We start from the raw sequence: 16,957 nt of genomic DNA on the forward strand, positions 1-16,957 counted from the left end.
TTAATACATCATAAATTTAAAAATACAAATACACATTTAAAAAACATCCATTTTTTTAAATCTGCAATTTAGAAAAAAATAACAGATACACAAAATTCAATATTCCAAAATAAAATTTTTTTAAAGAATTAAAAATTCTAAGGTAAAAAAAACTCATGGCATGAAAATGTTAAGAAATCAAAAGCAAAAATTCAGAAATTTAAACAATCAGAAACTCAGTAATAACAATAAAATTCAATGTTTAAAAAATCGATAATTTCAAAATTATGATACATCAGAATTTAAGAATTTAAGAATTTAAGAATTTGACGTTTTAAAATGGAATCCCAATACTCAATAATGCTGATTTCCTGTTTTTTTTCGGCATATTTTTTGAGGGTGCAGTTAAAATTTCTACAGCCTTTTGATTTTTTTTTAAATCGAACATAAATGGCAGAAGGCGATACACTTGTGTTTTGTAAGATTATAATGTGAAATTGTCTCAGATTTGGTTTTAATTTGTCTGTTTCTCAGTAAAGCGGTGCGCTAGTTTTCAAAAAATTATTTTTTTTGAAACAATTGTATTTTTCGGCTAAAATTGGTATAGAACGGTTAGCGGTTAACAAATGTATTTGAAATCTTTTCAAATCGTTCAAATTATCGAATTTATCAGCATTTTTGTAAATGTAAAGCAGTCAACAAATGACCATTTTGAAAAGTGTTTCAGTTTATATTCGCTAAATCCTGATCTACAATGGCAAATCGCTGAATGTTGCGTTTGAAAACATGATGATTGTTTTCTCAAGAGTTTGCGTAAGATTGATTGTAGATGAAGTGCTATAGAAAAAGTACATTGGTTTTGTTTTTGAAACAACATGCACAGATAGAAATGTTATGAGCAAATCCGTTAGGGACCATCCATAAACCACGTGGACAATTTAGGGGGGGGGGGGGGTAAGCGATTGTCCACGCTCCATACAAAAAAGATTTTTTTGTATGGACAATTGTCCACGGAGGGGGGGGGGGGGGTTGAGATTCCCAAAAAAGTGTCCACGTGGTTTATGGATGGTCCCTTAAATCTATGTTGACGACATCTCTCAAATCATTTACCGATGACTCTGTGCTCTTGTACTAAGCTTACTGATTTGCCCTAGAGAGCACAGTGGTATAGTTAAAATGTTGTCGACATAGAATAAAAATGCATCTAAATCCAGAAAATTGTAAACGATTTTGTTCATAAAATTTCAGCGATTTCGGAAACAACAAATGTTTTTGAACTATTTTACGGATTCGCTTACAAGAATTCTATCCGTGTGTACAAACAATGTTCCATTTAAGTTTTAGATATTATATTTAATTATTTCTGCGATTTTTTTTATATTTGATATAAGAATATTTTTCTTCCAAAATTTCTGGGGGGGCACAATATATGGGGTGCCCCCCCAGCCAAATTTTAGGGGGGGCAAAAAGTACCGTGCCCCCCCAGAGTCGGCGCCCCTGTTATATAGTATCAAAACTCTATACGCGCAGCATCACGCGCCAGCATTACTCGCGTCTGCATGTGAAGCTCAACTTGACAACTTGTCGACGAGGCGACGAAAATCGATCGTCCACGATTTTTTGCAGATTTTTCGAATTTATATATCTCGAGAAATGATTTGGGAACGAAGCTTGATTTGGCGTCGGAGCCAAAAGCAAACCCTATACCTTTCTTTAGTAAGAAAGGCAAAAATGGAAATTTTCTAAAATCTGAACGGTAAATCCGAATGAGGTCAAATTTGTTTCAGAACCTCGATTATGGTCTAGATTATGATATGGAGAAAAAAAAATTAGATAAAATGCCAAAGGAAGAGTTTTGGCATTTGGTGAAAGTTGGCTTTTACCTTTCTTAGGGGTTTTTCCCCCTCACAGTGAATTAGTCCACAAGCTGTGAATCAAGAACCACATTACCGACATGGATGAAAATTTGGGAGGATGTAGGGCTCGAAAAATGCAATTTTTTGGATAAATAAACGATTTCAATACTTCAATTTTCGACAGAATTTTCATTTGAAAACCACCTAATCAGGTAAAAACACACTCCGAGTCCCGCGTGCTCTACAGTAAATTAAGACCAATTCTGTTATTGTCAAACGATCAGCCGTCGAAAATCGATCGTCCACGATTTTTTGCAGATTTTTCGAATGAATATTTCTCGAGAAACGATTTGGGAACGAAGCTTGATTTGGCGTCGGAGCCAAAAGCAAAAAAAAAAAGAAAGGCAAAAAGTGGGCAATTTTGTAGTATCAACTCAGAGAAAGTCGACTGTATTTACTGAATGTTACTTTCAAAGGAATGTTTGAAATAAAATACAGATACACAAAAAAAACCTAATTAAAAAAAAAAACAAAAATTTATAGATATTTAAATGGCATTGGATTGTTCGATAACAACGATCATTCATAGCTCTTTGTGAAAACTTGAATATTTGAAAATATTTTTTCTATGAAAACTAATTCATAACTACATTATTTTGGGTTTCAAACAATTGAAACAACTTTGTTTTAATGAACGGTTATCTTCTCAATTGAAAATTTAATTTTATCTACATAAGGATGGCATTGTGTATTTGTGGAATGTTATCATTTTTAAGCATTGATTCTTCAGGAATTTTTAAATTTCATTTTTACACTAGTTCGCAAAATCTTAAAAATTTATCCTGGTATTTTTAATTGTGTTACAAAAAAAAAGATACAATTGAAATTTAAAATCTCATGATTCCATTAAATTTAGTGTTAAACATAAGTGAATAAATTATTTGAAACAAATAAATAGAAAAAAATAAAAAATAATCCATGAAATCGAGATCTATCAGACTTAAAATAAATTCAATGTAATTTGCCTACTAAAACGACCAACCATTTTGTTAAATTTAATTTAAAAATAAACACTTATACGTTTTAAACATGATTAAAGCAAAAAATTGATTTATAAAATAAACAAGGCAAATAAAATAAAACAAAAACATACAACTAATGTGTTTAAAGCTTTCCGAAAAATCATTGAAAATCAAAATTTCTTCAGAATTTATAAAATTCTAAGAATTAAGGAAAATATGCAAAAAACTTTAAAAAATAGCAAACAGAAAAATGCAGTGAAATATGTTGATATTTTCATTTATCAAATGAGGAATTGAAATTTATTTTGATATTAAAATAATAACAATTTACGAACCTTTTTGTTTTTTTTTGCGGTAATTCAATCAGTTTAGAAAAGTGATTTCATTGTTGAGAGTAAGGTAATCATAATTTGAGATATTTAATATATTTTTAAGTTGTATTCAATTCTGTAAATTTTTTTCATACTAGATATAGTGAAATATAGTGGTTGAAATGTTAAAATAATCATAATAATAAGCTTTGCAAAACAATTTCTCTTCCTTCAAAAGTGGGCTTTATACTTCAAGGAGCGAAAAAATAATCTGAAACAAATGTTTTAAAATGAAAACAAAAACCCTTGAAATTTTCTCATTCCCACGGGAACTTTTCAACCAATCCATCAAATATCTTGAAAATTTAACGGGACTCAGGAAAAATCTAAACCACTTTGAAAAAGACTTGATTTTTTAGGTAGAAAATTAAATCAAGATCAAACCAAGTTTCAATCTTCACACTTTTTTGTACTAAACCCTCTACAACCCTTTAATCTTTAGACCTTTAGCCTTTAGTCGGGCTTCGATTTATGAAATCGTCCATTTTTCAACAATTTTTTGATCTTTTAAAAGCATTGAAAAGAAGAACTCTTAAAATTTAAAAAAAAATGGGTTTGAAGTTTTACTTGTTTTATGTGATTTTGCCAATGTTAGTTAAAAATGTATTTTTTTTTAGGGGTCAACTTTCAATGTGCTTTTTTACTAACATTTCCTATATTTTAAATAAAAAGAAGTATGCAGTAATTTTTATATTGTCCCAGACTACAATTTTTTTACAATTTATATAATAATGGTGGCATTTTATAGCAGAAAATGTAAAAAAACAATAAAAAAATTAAAAAGTGACTGTATAAACTTGAAAAAAATAGATACATTTTTGTAACGATAGGAGGTGGTAGAAAAAGCCAAATACTACCAATATTAAACATAAACATAACAAGATAAATGCTAATAAAAAAATCTTAAAAATGCTACAAGAAAAACATTGTTCAAAATGATCTCCTGAACACCGTAAAAATAAAAAAATAAAAAAATTGGGCAGTCGAGGGTTTAAAATAATGGTTGCAAAAAATGTACTATAGAGGATGAAAAAAAGATGTTGTTTAGTTATAAAGTTATTCACGGAAAATTTCGTAACAATTTTGTTAAAATGTATGTTGTCCTATTTCAATTGGTAATTACAAAAAAAATCAAAAAACCATCCACATTAACGACCCCCGGGTCTTTTGTGGTCTCTATTGCAAGTTTCTGCTGGAACCTAGGAGTCCGAAGGCTTGAATGGGGAGAGCACCCAAACCTCTTTCTACTCCAAGGAACCTTCCACCCTAGTGTTTGAACTGACGACCTTTTGAAATTGGTAATTACACGCCTTTCAAATAATAGAATTTTCATAAAATGGCACTTTGGTTTAAATATTTGATAAATTTTGCCGATATACAGCATTTCAAAAAGTTGCGTCTTTTAAATACGAAAATGTTGGTACCCAAACATGTATAGGTCATCGCTGAAATTTTAAGGGTATCGTAGTTATAGTGGAAAAAATTGATGTTTTGTCGATTTTGTCATGTTTCCGTTTTCGAGCGCGGCACGTCGAAAAACACTGATTTTATTTTCAAAAAATCATATCTCGGAATCCTGTTAATGAACTCCCCTTATTTTTTAGTATGTTATGATAAAATGTCCGGAAAATCCGATAAAAATATTTCCAGACGTAGGCTCTTTGGTCGAGACGCCGTCAGAACGGCTTTTTAATGTATTATACGCCCTTTTAATATGTTAGGCTAGATTTTTGAAAGTTTTTATTATTTTTCTTTGAAATGCCAACTTATCACCTTCCATTTGCGTATAAGACAATTGAAATCGGTTGGAATGGCGAGGAGTTATGATTTTTCGAAAAAAAACTGTTTTTTTTTTTGCAAAAATCGATGAAAATGGCAATTTTTCAGACCACCCTAACACGGAGTAGGTTTCCATAATGGCCGAACAAAAAAATACGGGTATAATTTATTCGGCCAGGGAACCCCCAGAAAAATTTTGAGCCCGATCCGAGCCCTTTTTTTCATGCTGTTTTCGTGGGGAATCGCTGTATACATAGATTGTTAAATTTCACGGAAATAACCAAAATTTTACATTTTTTTTCATATTAAGTAAAGAATGCTTTGTTTTGTAATTTTGATTTGAAAATATTTTATCATATTTTTTTTTAAATTTAATTTAAGGTTGTGCATTGACAACGACATTCAAAATAACTGTTTTTTGCTCAAAATCATTATAATTTTAAAAAATTTAATCATTTTCTGATTGGTTTAAAAAATAGCTATGTGTATATTTATCAACATTATTTGTCTGAAGATTGGTAAAGTAACATCATCTTTGTTTTTGCAACATTAATGATAAAAGAAATAAAATTTAGATGAAAAATTCACCACAGAAAAAACGCTCATGGCATAGACCAAAGTCCCCTCGGGGGGAGATTACGACAGAAATTACACGCATAATCCTAACATTACAAAATTGGTTTACGAGAAAGAGAGAAAGCAAAAAAAAAATCATCTCAAAGTAAATGAAAGAAAAGGCAAAACCTCAGCCCAAAGCCCACCCGTAAGCAGACCACGGCGTGTTTTCTAGAACAAACTTATCAGGAAAAAATAGTCATCGCTACTTTCAAATGTGTCTTATAGGAAATTTTCTCAGCTTTCCAATGCTTCTAAGAGCGAAATGTTTCATCGAGAAATTTCTGAGATATCTCTATTTCAAGTTTTTTGGTTTTAAATTCCTTTATTATTTATTTGAAATTCTATACTACCAGTTCAGAAAACTTATCAAATGATGTGTTGCATGTGGCATTTACTCATCAAAGTGTGCAAAATAAGACAAGAAACAACTTTGTAGAAGGTTGTAAACCGCTAAACATTTTTGAAAATTATGTTTAAACCGAATTTTTGAATATGTGGGATTTATTCAGAAATTAAAATCATAAAACAGTGTAAAAATATATTTTTTACAAGAATCTTTAGATAATTACATATTTTTTGTGTACAAATATCTCGTGTCTGCTCTGATTTAGCTTGTTCAACCGAAACTTTGGCAGGTTTGTGATTGTTAATGGTATTATTGAATTTTCATGAATAAATTTGATATTTTCTTAAGCAAACATTATCCAGGAACATAAATACAAATATGATTTAAAATCGAAAATGTACTACATATTACTGTTGCAAGCTTCAAAAGTCATATTTAAATGAGTATAAAATAAAGATAAAATTTTATAAAATGTTTTCTGTTGAACATGCACTTGAAAGTAGCAATAATACTCAAGTCTTCCAATTCAGAATGCTGAAAACACCGTCACAAACTTTTTTTTTAAATATTATTTCAACAAAAAAAATCAACAGAAACTTTCTTTCGAAACTGTTTAAACAAAAATCAAGATTTTTTTTTTTTAAGATGAGATTGAAGATGACAGTCTTATAAACTTCTAAAATATTGGGTAATCTTTAATCATTTAATACAAAAAAAAACTAAAACAATCATTTCATACTAATGAAAAGAATTTCTCCTAAAGCTTGCAACGGTAGTTTGCAGTTTAATTTCGAGTATTAAACATGTTTTGTATCTATGCAACTGGTTAATGTTTGATTAAGGAAACATGATATTTATCCATAAAAATCTTGTAATATTCTATCAATCTCAAACCTGTAAAAAAATCGGTTGTAGCAGCTAATTCCAAGCTGTATCAGAGCAGACCGTTTTTATTTGTACACAGAAATTATGTAATAATCTATTTGTTCTTGTGAAAATAATATTTTATGCAGTTGATGATGATTTGATTTCTGAATGAATGATTGATAATGATTTTAATTTCTGAATACATTCCACATATTCAAAAATTCGGTTAAAACTTCATTTTCGAAATGTTTAGCGGTTTGCAACCTTTTACAAAGTTGTTTCTTGTCTTATTTTGCACATTTTGATGAGTAAATGACACATGAAACACATCATTTGACAAGTCTCCTGGACTGTTTTTTAAAAGTTTTTAATAAATGATTAAGGATTTTAAACCAAATAACTTAAAATAGAGATATCTCAGAAATTTCCCGATGAAACATTTCGCTCTTAGAAGCATTGGAAAGCTGAGAAAATTTCCTATAAGACACATTTAAAAGTAGCGATGACTATTTTTTTCTCCTTAAGGTTGCCCAGAAAACACGCCGTGAGACAGCAACTGGCCCGGCCGAAAATCGTTAAAATTAATGCCCAAATAAAGCGCAATCCCAGCTGGACACGAGCAAGAAAAACCGCCACCACCACCGCCACCAGAGGAAAAATGTGAAAAATCATTTCCCTGCTGGCGCAGGCTAACTGATGGGACTCATAAAACATTTCGCTGCTTCTCCGGCGGCGGCGACGACGCCGGGCGTGGGCCTTCAAATTCCCAAATCTAATTTCAATTTGAGATTTAATTTGAAAAGTTCGCCCCGCTCGCACTGGCTTAGCCCCAGCCTGCGGTTCATCTGTTGCTGCTGTGGTCCGCGCGGTTTAGATCAGGGTAATGGACCAGCCCCAGATTAGCTATTTGTTCCAACGCGATGGCGAAGATGATGGCCACCTGACCATGGTCAGTGCCTGCGGCGGTCAGGCCGTCAAAATATGGTGGCCCAAGGAAAGGAGGAATCTTTGTAGTCCAAATTACCTTCCGGACCGTAAAGTTGGACCGTTAAAATTTTCAAGGTTTGTTGGATTTTGGTGCACAGTTGGGGATAATTAGGTGAGCAAAATGTAAAAAGATGCTGAAAGTGAGATGGCGTTTGATCTTTGCGGAGAATTTTCGGCAAAATGTGATGCAATAGATTTCAGTGTGGTTTTTTGAAAGATTTTTTTCCATAATTTCCATTACTGTCAATTTTTTTTCTCTCATTTTTTCCAGACCACTACAACTACTGGGGCCTGATCCTGGTGCTCTTCCCGATCCTGACCCTGTTCGGCAACGTGCTCGTGATACTGGCCGTGTGCCGCGAACGGACTTTGCAAACCGTCACGAACTACTTCATAGTGTCGCTGGCACTGGCCGATCTGCTCGTAGCCGTCGTCGTCATGCCGTTCGCCGTCTATGTGCTGGTAAGTTTCGGTTTTTTTGTTTACCGTTGAAAAATGAATAAGTTTCGGGGAACATGGTTTTCCAATCAAAATTCGCCGAAACTTTCAAGCCTGAAGGTGCGGTGACAGTTGCTGAGGTACACTCAGTTGCATGAATTGGGGGAAATTGGGATCATTTTTTTTTTTTTAATGTTGAGACAGTTATCAACGATTTCTAAAGAAGAACACAACATTTTGTAAAACAATTCTTTATGAAATCCATTTCAAACTACTGACTGCAAGCGACAAAACATCAACCAAGTCACAGGATTCCTCCGAGGGGAGGTTGTTGTTCTGTGAAAATGCCTTTTTCTTTGTGCTGTTTCGAAACAGTGTTTTGCTTTCTTTCCCTCATTTTATGTTGCTCCCCAAAGTAAACATGAATAATTTATAACTATGCCACACAAGTCTCGTTTGGAGCTTGGCAGCAGCCACTGCATCCCAACTCATGATTCTCAACGTTTGTGGAACTCTTACGGGGATCAAAGCCTCACAGACTGTCGGACTTGGACAAGTTGGCGAAAAGTTTTTCGCTGAATCCAAGTGTAGCCCGTCATGATGAGCATGTCTGTGAGTTGTTTCTCGTTGAAAAAATCTCTGAAAAGAAAAACTCATTCGTTCGAAACGTATGTGAAAGTTAACAATTCCTTGAGATCGTCAAACTTCATTTCAGATGGGAACAATGCGGTGCAGGATTTTAGCTTTTTCTGCTGCTCTCTTTTGAGTACAGAAGCTAACTTTGCTACACAGAGCTTGCAGCAGCTGCCATAAATCAAACCGAGGGATTTGATTGGATCACATTTAATTCTTGAAAGCTTGCAGGCGAACTTGAATGATTAAAAAAGCTTCCATAGTTTAGCCTGCAACTTGAAATTATAGTTTTGAAGTTTTTTTTTGTTTTTGAATTTATCAATTTATCAACATATCAATATTTATCAATATTTATCAATTTATCAATTTATCAATTTATCAATTTATCAATTTATCAATTTATCAATTTATCAATTTATCAATTTATGAATTTATCAATTTATCAATTTATCAATTTATCAATTTATCAATTTATCAATTTATCAATTTATCAATTTATCAATTTATCAATTTATCAATTTATCAATTTATCAATTTATCAATTTATCAATTTATCAATTTATCAATTTATCAATTTATCAATTTATCAATTTATCAATTTATCAATTTTTCAATTTATCAATTTATCAATTTATCAATTTATCAATTTATCAATTTATCAATTTATCAATTTATCAATTTATCAATTTATCAATTTATCAATTTATCAATTTATCAATTTATCAATTTATCAATTTATCAATTTATCAATTTATCAATTTATCAATTTATCAATTTATCAATTTATCAATTTATCAATTTATCAATTTATCAATGTATCAATTTATCAATTTATCAATTTATCAATTTATCAATTTATCAATTTATCAATTTATCAATTTATCAATTGAGCAATTCTCTACCAAAACCGGAAATGGATTTTATTTGTATTTTTTGATTTGGCTCAAACATTGTGGGGGCCTTCCCTATGACCAAATATGCTATTTTGTGTCATTGGTTCACCCATACAAGTCTCCATACAATTTTGGCAGCTGTCCATACAAAAATGGTATGTAAATATTCAAACAGCTGTAACTTTTGAGTGAATTTTCTGATGAATTTGGTGTCTTCGGCAAAGTTGTAGGTATTGTTGAGGACTTTTGAGAAAAAATAGGTACACGGAAAAAAATTGCAGATTTTTTTATCAACTTTTTTTTCACTAAAACTCAATTTCTCAAAATACGTATTTTTTGATTTTCGAGATTTTTTGATATGTTTTAGGGGACAAAAATCCGCAACTTTTGAGCCATAGAGAAACATGGTCAAAAAATCTGCCGCCGAGTAATAATTTTTTGAAAAAATAGTGGTTTTTGGAAAAAATCGAAGTTTTATGCAAAAACATGTTTGACATTATTTTTTAATGCAAAATTGAATTTGCAATTGAAAAGTACCATTCAGATTTTTTGATAAAGGGCTCCGTTTTCAAGATATAGCCACCAAAAGTTTGATTTTAGCGAAATATTTGCAGTTTTTCATTTTTTAAAAACAGTGACCATGAGTGACCATTTAAAAAAAAAATTGTTTGAAAAGTTCAGAAAATTTGCTATAAAATTGTCTAAGAGACATTGAAGATTGGACCTCTGGTTGCTGAGATACAGCGGCTTAAAGAAAAAGAAACACGAAAATTGAAGTTTTCTAAGTCTCACCCAAACAGCCCACCATTTTCTAATGACGATATCTCAGCAACTAATGGTCCGATTTTCAATGTTAATTCATGAAACATTCGTGAAATTTTCCGATCTTTTCGAAAAAAATATTTTGAAAATTTTTAAATCAAGACTAACATTTTAAAGGGCCAAACATTGAATATTACGCCCATTTAAAATGCTAGTCATGATTTAAAAATTTTCAAAATATTTTTTTCGAAAAGATCGGAAAATTTCACGAATGTTTCATGTGTTTACATTGAAAATCGGACCATTAATTGCTGAGATATCGTCATTAGAAAATGGTGTGTTATTTTGGTGATATTAAGAAAACTTCAACTATCGTTTTTCTTTTTCTTAAATTTTTTGACCATGTTTCTCTATGGCTCAAAAGTTGCGGATTTTTGTCCCCTAAAACATATCAAAAAATCTCAAAAATAAAAAAATACGTATTTTTGGAAATTGATTTTTTTAGTGAAAAAAAAGTTGATTAAAAAATCCGCAAATTTTTTTTTCCGTGTACCTATTTTTTTCTTAAAAGTACTCAACAGTACCTACAACTTTGCCGAAGACACCAAATTGATCAGAAAATTCACTCAAAAGTTACAGCTGTTTGAATATTCACATACCATTTTTGTATGGACAGCTGCCAAAATTGTATGGAGACTTGTATTGGTGAACCAATGACGCAAAATAGCATATTTGGTCATAGGGAAGGATCCCTTAAAGTTTGAGTCAAATAAAAAAATACAAAAAATAAAAATGGTCGAAATCGGCCGATTTCGTAGAGAGTTGCTCAATTTATCAATATATCATTTCCACTTTTTATAATTTCAGCGTGATTTAAAGAAAAGTTTTGAAGCTAGAATATTTGCCCAACTTTTCAGCGATATATCTGATCCAGTGAATTAAGGTGCATCAAATATTTCAAATTCATGTGGCAAAACTAAAAGCTCAGACTCAGCTCAACTTTTCAGCACTTCTAACTTTTGTCAAATTCAAGCAATGCGGGGCAAGTTAAAAACTTCAACTATTTCGTGCTCGTTGTTGCCAGCCGAGAATAAAATAAACAACACAAAAAGTAACGTTAAAAAAAGCTTAGCTTCACATCAGAACCAGACCGGCAGCATCATGCCATGTAGCTGACCAGCAGAAACGATCCCGGGTATGAATAATTCAGCGGACACCAGCCCGGTCCACAGACGAGACTTTCACCCTGTTGCGTAATGATAAATAAACTAACCAACGTGGAAACTGTTTGAAAAAAAGCCTTAAAATGGACGAGACTTTTAAAAAAATGTCTTTACCAGGAAAGTTATTCAATGCCAACAATGCTAACTAAAAATTGTTGTGCTCAAATTCAGAATCCTCCTTGTCAGAGCCTGCATTTCCCAGCTTCAAGCACGGTTAAGGGATTATGCTTTAAAAAAATGATTTCCAAGAAATCATTACCGCAGAGATTTCATCGCTGGTGCCACGTGCCAGCCACAATCCGCAAACGAAAACGTCTTGATTCAGACGAAGCTACCAGCTTTGCAGTCGGTATGGCTTATTTTTCCATTACATTTTGCGGCGGCTGCCCTCCAGACTTCCTTGAAAGTCCCCACCTCCCCTCCTCAGTCTCAGCAAAAAATCATCAAAAGCTCGAGAAAAAAAAAAGCGAACGACACGACGAGGAAGCATCCTCAACTACCGTCCTAAGTAAACAAAATTAGCCAAAGTAACGCACACACAAGAACACACAAAATTCGTTATGGCGTTGTAGGAGCTGAAGAAACCAAAGAAAAAACTACATTCAAGCGCAATACGCCGTTCGTTAGGCAACCCAACTCAGGCTGCGGCGGTGATGGGACGATTTGTGTCTTGATTTGCTCGGGGGTTTCCGAGGTTTCGGGAGCGTGTCGATAAAATTGATGTTGCGAACCGGGTCCGGGAAATCTCGGTTGGGAGGAAAACAAAAAAAAAAACGCAGAAGCTAGACTGTGAATGTTTAATAAGCGTGCTTCCGGCTCATTTTGGTCGATAATGGTCAACATGGTTTTGGTCGTAATGTGGGGTATTTTGGTGGAGTGGGCGAAAACAAGGAATAAAACTGATTATTTTGCTAAACCACAGCAAAACTTATTGTTTGATTACTGTGTTTTTTTTCAATTACAAGTTTTAAACCTAATAGTTTTTATTATTGATTGTTATATTCCTTTGAAATTGTGTGTTTCATCTAAATTTTTCACGATAAGGCGTCATCCATAAAGTATGTCACACTCTAGCGGGGGAGGGGGGGTCTGAGAAAGTGTGACATTGCGTGTTATAAGTATAGGGAAAGCGGGACAAAGGGGGGAGGGGGGGGGGGTAAATTTTGGCTGATTTTAGCGTGAGGTACTTTATGGATGAAGCCTTATTTATTCTGAACTTTTGATTAAAATTAATCTTTGTCTGTTGATTTCTTCTGCCGCAATAAGCCTATTTTCACAAGTTGAATTATATTTATTATACACCTTTTACTTTGTTTTTCTATTTCAAAATAGATTTTTTTAAATATAAATACGAAGAAACTCAATGTTAATAAAATCATAGAAAATAGACCTTTCTATTTGGAACTTTTAATTATTCATTTTTTTTCGATCAATAGAAAAAAAAGACGCTTAACTTAGATTCGAGTCTTCTGAGTATATTTTGGTATAAAGATGCATTGGAAATGTTTCAAAGTTTTCAAAATAAGGCTGCAGATATTTTTTAACTTTTGTAAAACACTTTTGAATAGATTTTTACGTCTGTTTCCTCGTTTTTGACACGTTTTGTGTATGTTTGCAATGATTTCAACTATAGCACTTTGTACTTTTTTTTCAAAATTATATCAAAAATGTTAATAAAAAAGTTCAAAAAAATGCAAACGTAATTAGCTTATTTGCGATTGCAAACGTATTTCGAATCAAATAGAGAAATTCTTTGAGATTTCGGCCTTCTGGGTTTTGCATTTTTGAATCTTACTGACATTTTTTGAGTGCCTTCGATTCGAAAGCCATTTTGCATCATCAATTTGTCCATACGATTTATAAACAAATTTGTCAGTTTTTCATACACAATTTCTTGTAAAAATTCCGAAATCCAGTGTTTTCGGAAAAATAGACGGTATGAATGGACTAAACAAAAAAAGGATGCAAGTAATTATTTTTGATGATTTTAAAATCATTTGAGCAATTCTGTGAAATAACGGTCAATCGTTTTTTTTTGTAATAATAAATCCGGCTGAAACATTTTTGGTGCCTTCGGTATGCCCAAAGAAGCCATTTTGCATCTTTTGTTTGTCCATATAATTTTTCATACAAATTTGGCAGCTGTCCATACAAAAACGATGAAAATTAAAAAATCTGTACCTTTTGAAGGAATGTTTCGATCGATTTGGTGTCTTCAGCAAAGTTGTAGGTATTTACTTTAATTTAAAAAAAATTTACAGGGTAAAAAAATTGTTGGGGATTTTTAATTTTACTGTTTGTCACTAAAACTTGATTTGCAAAATATGATATTTTTATTTTTTTATTTTTTGAAATGTTTTAGGGGGCATCAAATGCTAACTTTTCAGAAATATCCAGAACGGCCAAAGAGTCTTGGACCAAGTTATGAATTATTGAATCAATTACGATTTTTTTCAAAAAATTGAAAATCTGGTCGCTAAAATTTTCAGTTTTTTCTTTTTTGAACTTTGTTGATACGACCTTTAGTTGCTGAGATATTGACAAGCAAAGGTTTCTAACATGAAAATTGTTGTTTTCTTAGTCTCACCCAAAAACCCCACCATTTTCTAATGTCGATATCTAGTCCGATTTTCAATGTTTAAATCTAAAACATTCGAAATTTTTTTTGATAACCTTGCATCCTTTTTTTAGTATAGTCCTTATCCATACCTACAACTTTGCCCAAGACACCAAATCGATCAAACAAATCCTTGAAAGGATACAGATTTTTGAATTTTTATTTGTCATTTTAGTATGGACAGCTGCCAAATTTGTATGGAAAATTATATGGAAGGCACCAAAAAAGTTTTAGCCGGATTAAAAAATACAAAAATTAAAATAAAAAAACGATTTCATGAAAAAATACTCATTTGAAATTGGTTTCCAAAAAAACTTTTATTTTCTAAATATATTGGGACATTAATGCCTTTTTTCTTAAAAAATATCAAGATTGGGCAAAACACCATTGAACAAATAATGATTTTTAGGAAAAAAACAATTATTTTAACAAAAAATATAAATAAAAACATTTTTCATGGAAAATTAAATTTGCAATAAAAATTACTTAGGTGAATTTTTGAGTGTTCCATTTTCAAGAAAGTTTTAGAAAATATATTGAAAAAGTGATGTCCAATCAGCCCTAGATATTTGTCACAATTTCTCGGGAACTAATGATCAGTTTTGCATAGTTCCTTTTGAAGAAAAAATATTTCCATTTTTTTTCGTAAAAAGCTTTTTAAAAAGGCTTTAAGCCTATTTTTGGCATTTTCAGAAGTTTAAGAAAGAATTGTTCTTGAAAACGAGCAAAAACCTATAATTCTAACCAAAATCATTGAAAATCAGATTATTAGCTTATTTGTTCCCCTTTAGATTCTGTGGAATGTGATCCGTTCACAGAATCCTCTCAGTGGTAAACGCAACGCAGTAGGGCTGGCCGCTTTATTTTTTGTATTGCATTTCCGGGTGCTGTTGGATGTATAGTAATTATTGATATTGACAGAAAAGTGCTTGGTTTATAATCTATTCACAATATTTTATAGGCATGCCTAAGGCTACCAACTGTACGGATTTTTTCCTTATCATACGGATTTTCGAACCTCTTCGCGGATTTTTAACAGGCCGGAATTTTTGTAGGGAATTTTACGCATAATACGGATTTGTACGGAATTTTAACAACTTTTTAATCATTAAATTGCTTTTTTGATTTGGTCGAAGCTTTTGTTAACTAGAAATTTTTATTTTTCTGTGAGTTTGATTTAAAAAGGGAGAGTTTTCTGGGGTTTCCTCAATTCAAACTTGATTATCAATAATTCTAGAGTTTTTGAACTATTGTCTTTCATATGTTGATAGGACCTTTTTAAAAAAAACTCTAGAATTGTTCTTTTAGAAATTCCTTACTAAATATATTTATCCATTTCCAAAGACTTTCTAAAACTTGTGAAAACATTTAAACATTTGAATTAACAAATCTAGAGGGTTTTTAAAGGTCCTATAAACTGTTGTGTTTTACATGTTTTAAGACATTTTTAATAAAAAAACTCTTGAAAATTGTTCGTGAAAACACTAAGAACGATAAGCAAACTTGACATTTCGTAAACTTTTAAACGTTTAACAAAAAAATTGAAGAACATAATGATTTGATTAAAATCACGTTTTTTTTATGAATACTTTTAAACGTGCACGTCATAAGCATTCTGATAGCATTTAGCTGTAAAAACGACAAAGTTTTATATTTTTAACTCTCAAATATATTTAATTTAATTTATCTAAATAATTCATTGACAGTTTTTTTACACCATGGTGTCATATCGGCAAAGTGTACGGATTTTTGCTCAGCAAGAGTTGGTAGCCTTAGGCATGCCCCATCGGGCTGAGTGCGTTTGTGTTAGATTAGATTAGATTAGATTAGATTAGATTAGATTAGATTAGATTAGATTAGATTAGATTAGATTAGATTAGATTAGATTAGATTAGATTAGATTAGATTAGATTAGATTAGATTAGATTAGATTAGATTAGATTAGATTAGATTAGATTAGATTAGATTAGATTAGATTAGATTAGATTAGATTAGATTAGATTAGATTAGATTAGATTAGATTAGATTAGATTAGATTAGATTAGATTAGATTAGATTAGATTAGATTAGATTAGATTAGATTAGATTAGATTAGATTAGATTAGATTAGATTAGATTAGATTAGATTAGATTAGATTAGAATAGATTAGATTAGATTAGATTAGATTAGATTAGATTAGATTAGATTAGATTAGATTAGATTAGATTAGATTAGAATAGATTAGATTAGATTAGATTAGATTAGATTAGATTAGATTAGATAAGATTAGATTAGATTAGATTAGATTAGATTAGATTAGAAGATATTTTTGGATAGTTTATTTAAATGGTTAAGTTAACATTTTTTTTCGGATCTCATAATTTTTAGTAAGAAGGGTTGTTTTAAAACTCATTTAAAAGCAATAAAAAATAAAGGACCATTTTAAAATAAAAAAAACAGTTTTAGTATTTTGAGTGATAATTGGTCGTCAGCTCAGTTATAAATTCGTTTTTTGTACATCTTTTTTAGGAGGGCCTCGTGGCGCGGTGGTTAGCGGCTTCGGCTGCCGATCCCTAATTTGTTATG

The 16,957-nt window shown here is 31.4% G+C and overlaps 1 protein-coding gene across 2 annotated transcripts in view; it reads left to right on the plus strand.

The window, feature by feature from the left end:
• LOC120413700 (dopamine D2-like receptor) overlaps positions 1-16,957 on the plus strand; it is a 381,692-nt gene that overhangs the window by 14,386 nt on the left and 350,349 nt on the right. For both annotated transcript variants that reach the window (XM_039574624.2, XM_039574631.2), the window contains exon 2: positions 8,097-8,287. In XM_039574624.2, the coding sequence (XP_039430558.1) occupies positions 8,097-8,287 (191 nt within the window). The remainder of the gene's footprint in view (positions 1-8,096; positions 8,288-16,957) is intronic.

Source organism: Culex pipiens, chromosome 3, assembly GCF_016801865.2.
Source record: "Culex pipiens pallens isolate TS chromosome 3, TS_CPP_V2, whole genome shotgun sequence".
NCBI lineage: Eukaryota > Metazoa > Arthropoda > Insecta > Diptera > Culicidae > Culex > Culex pipiens.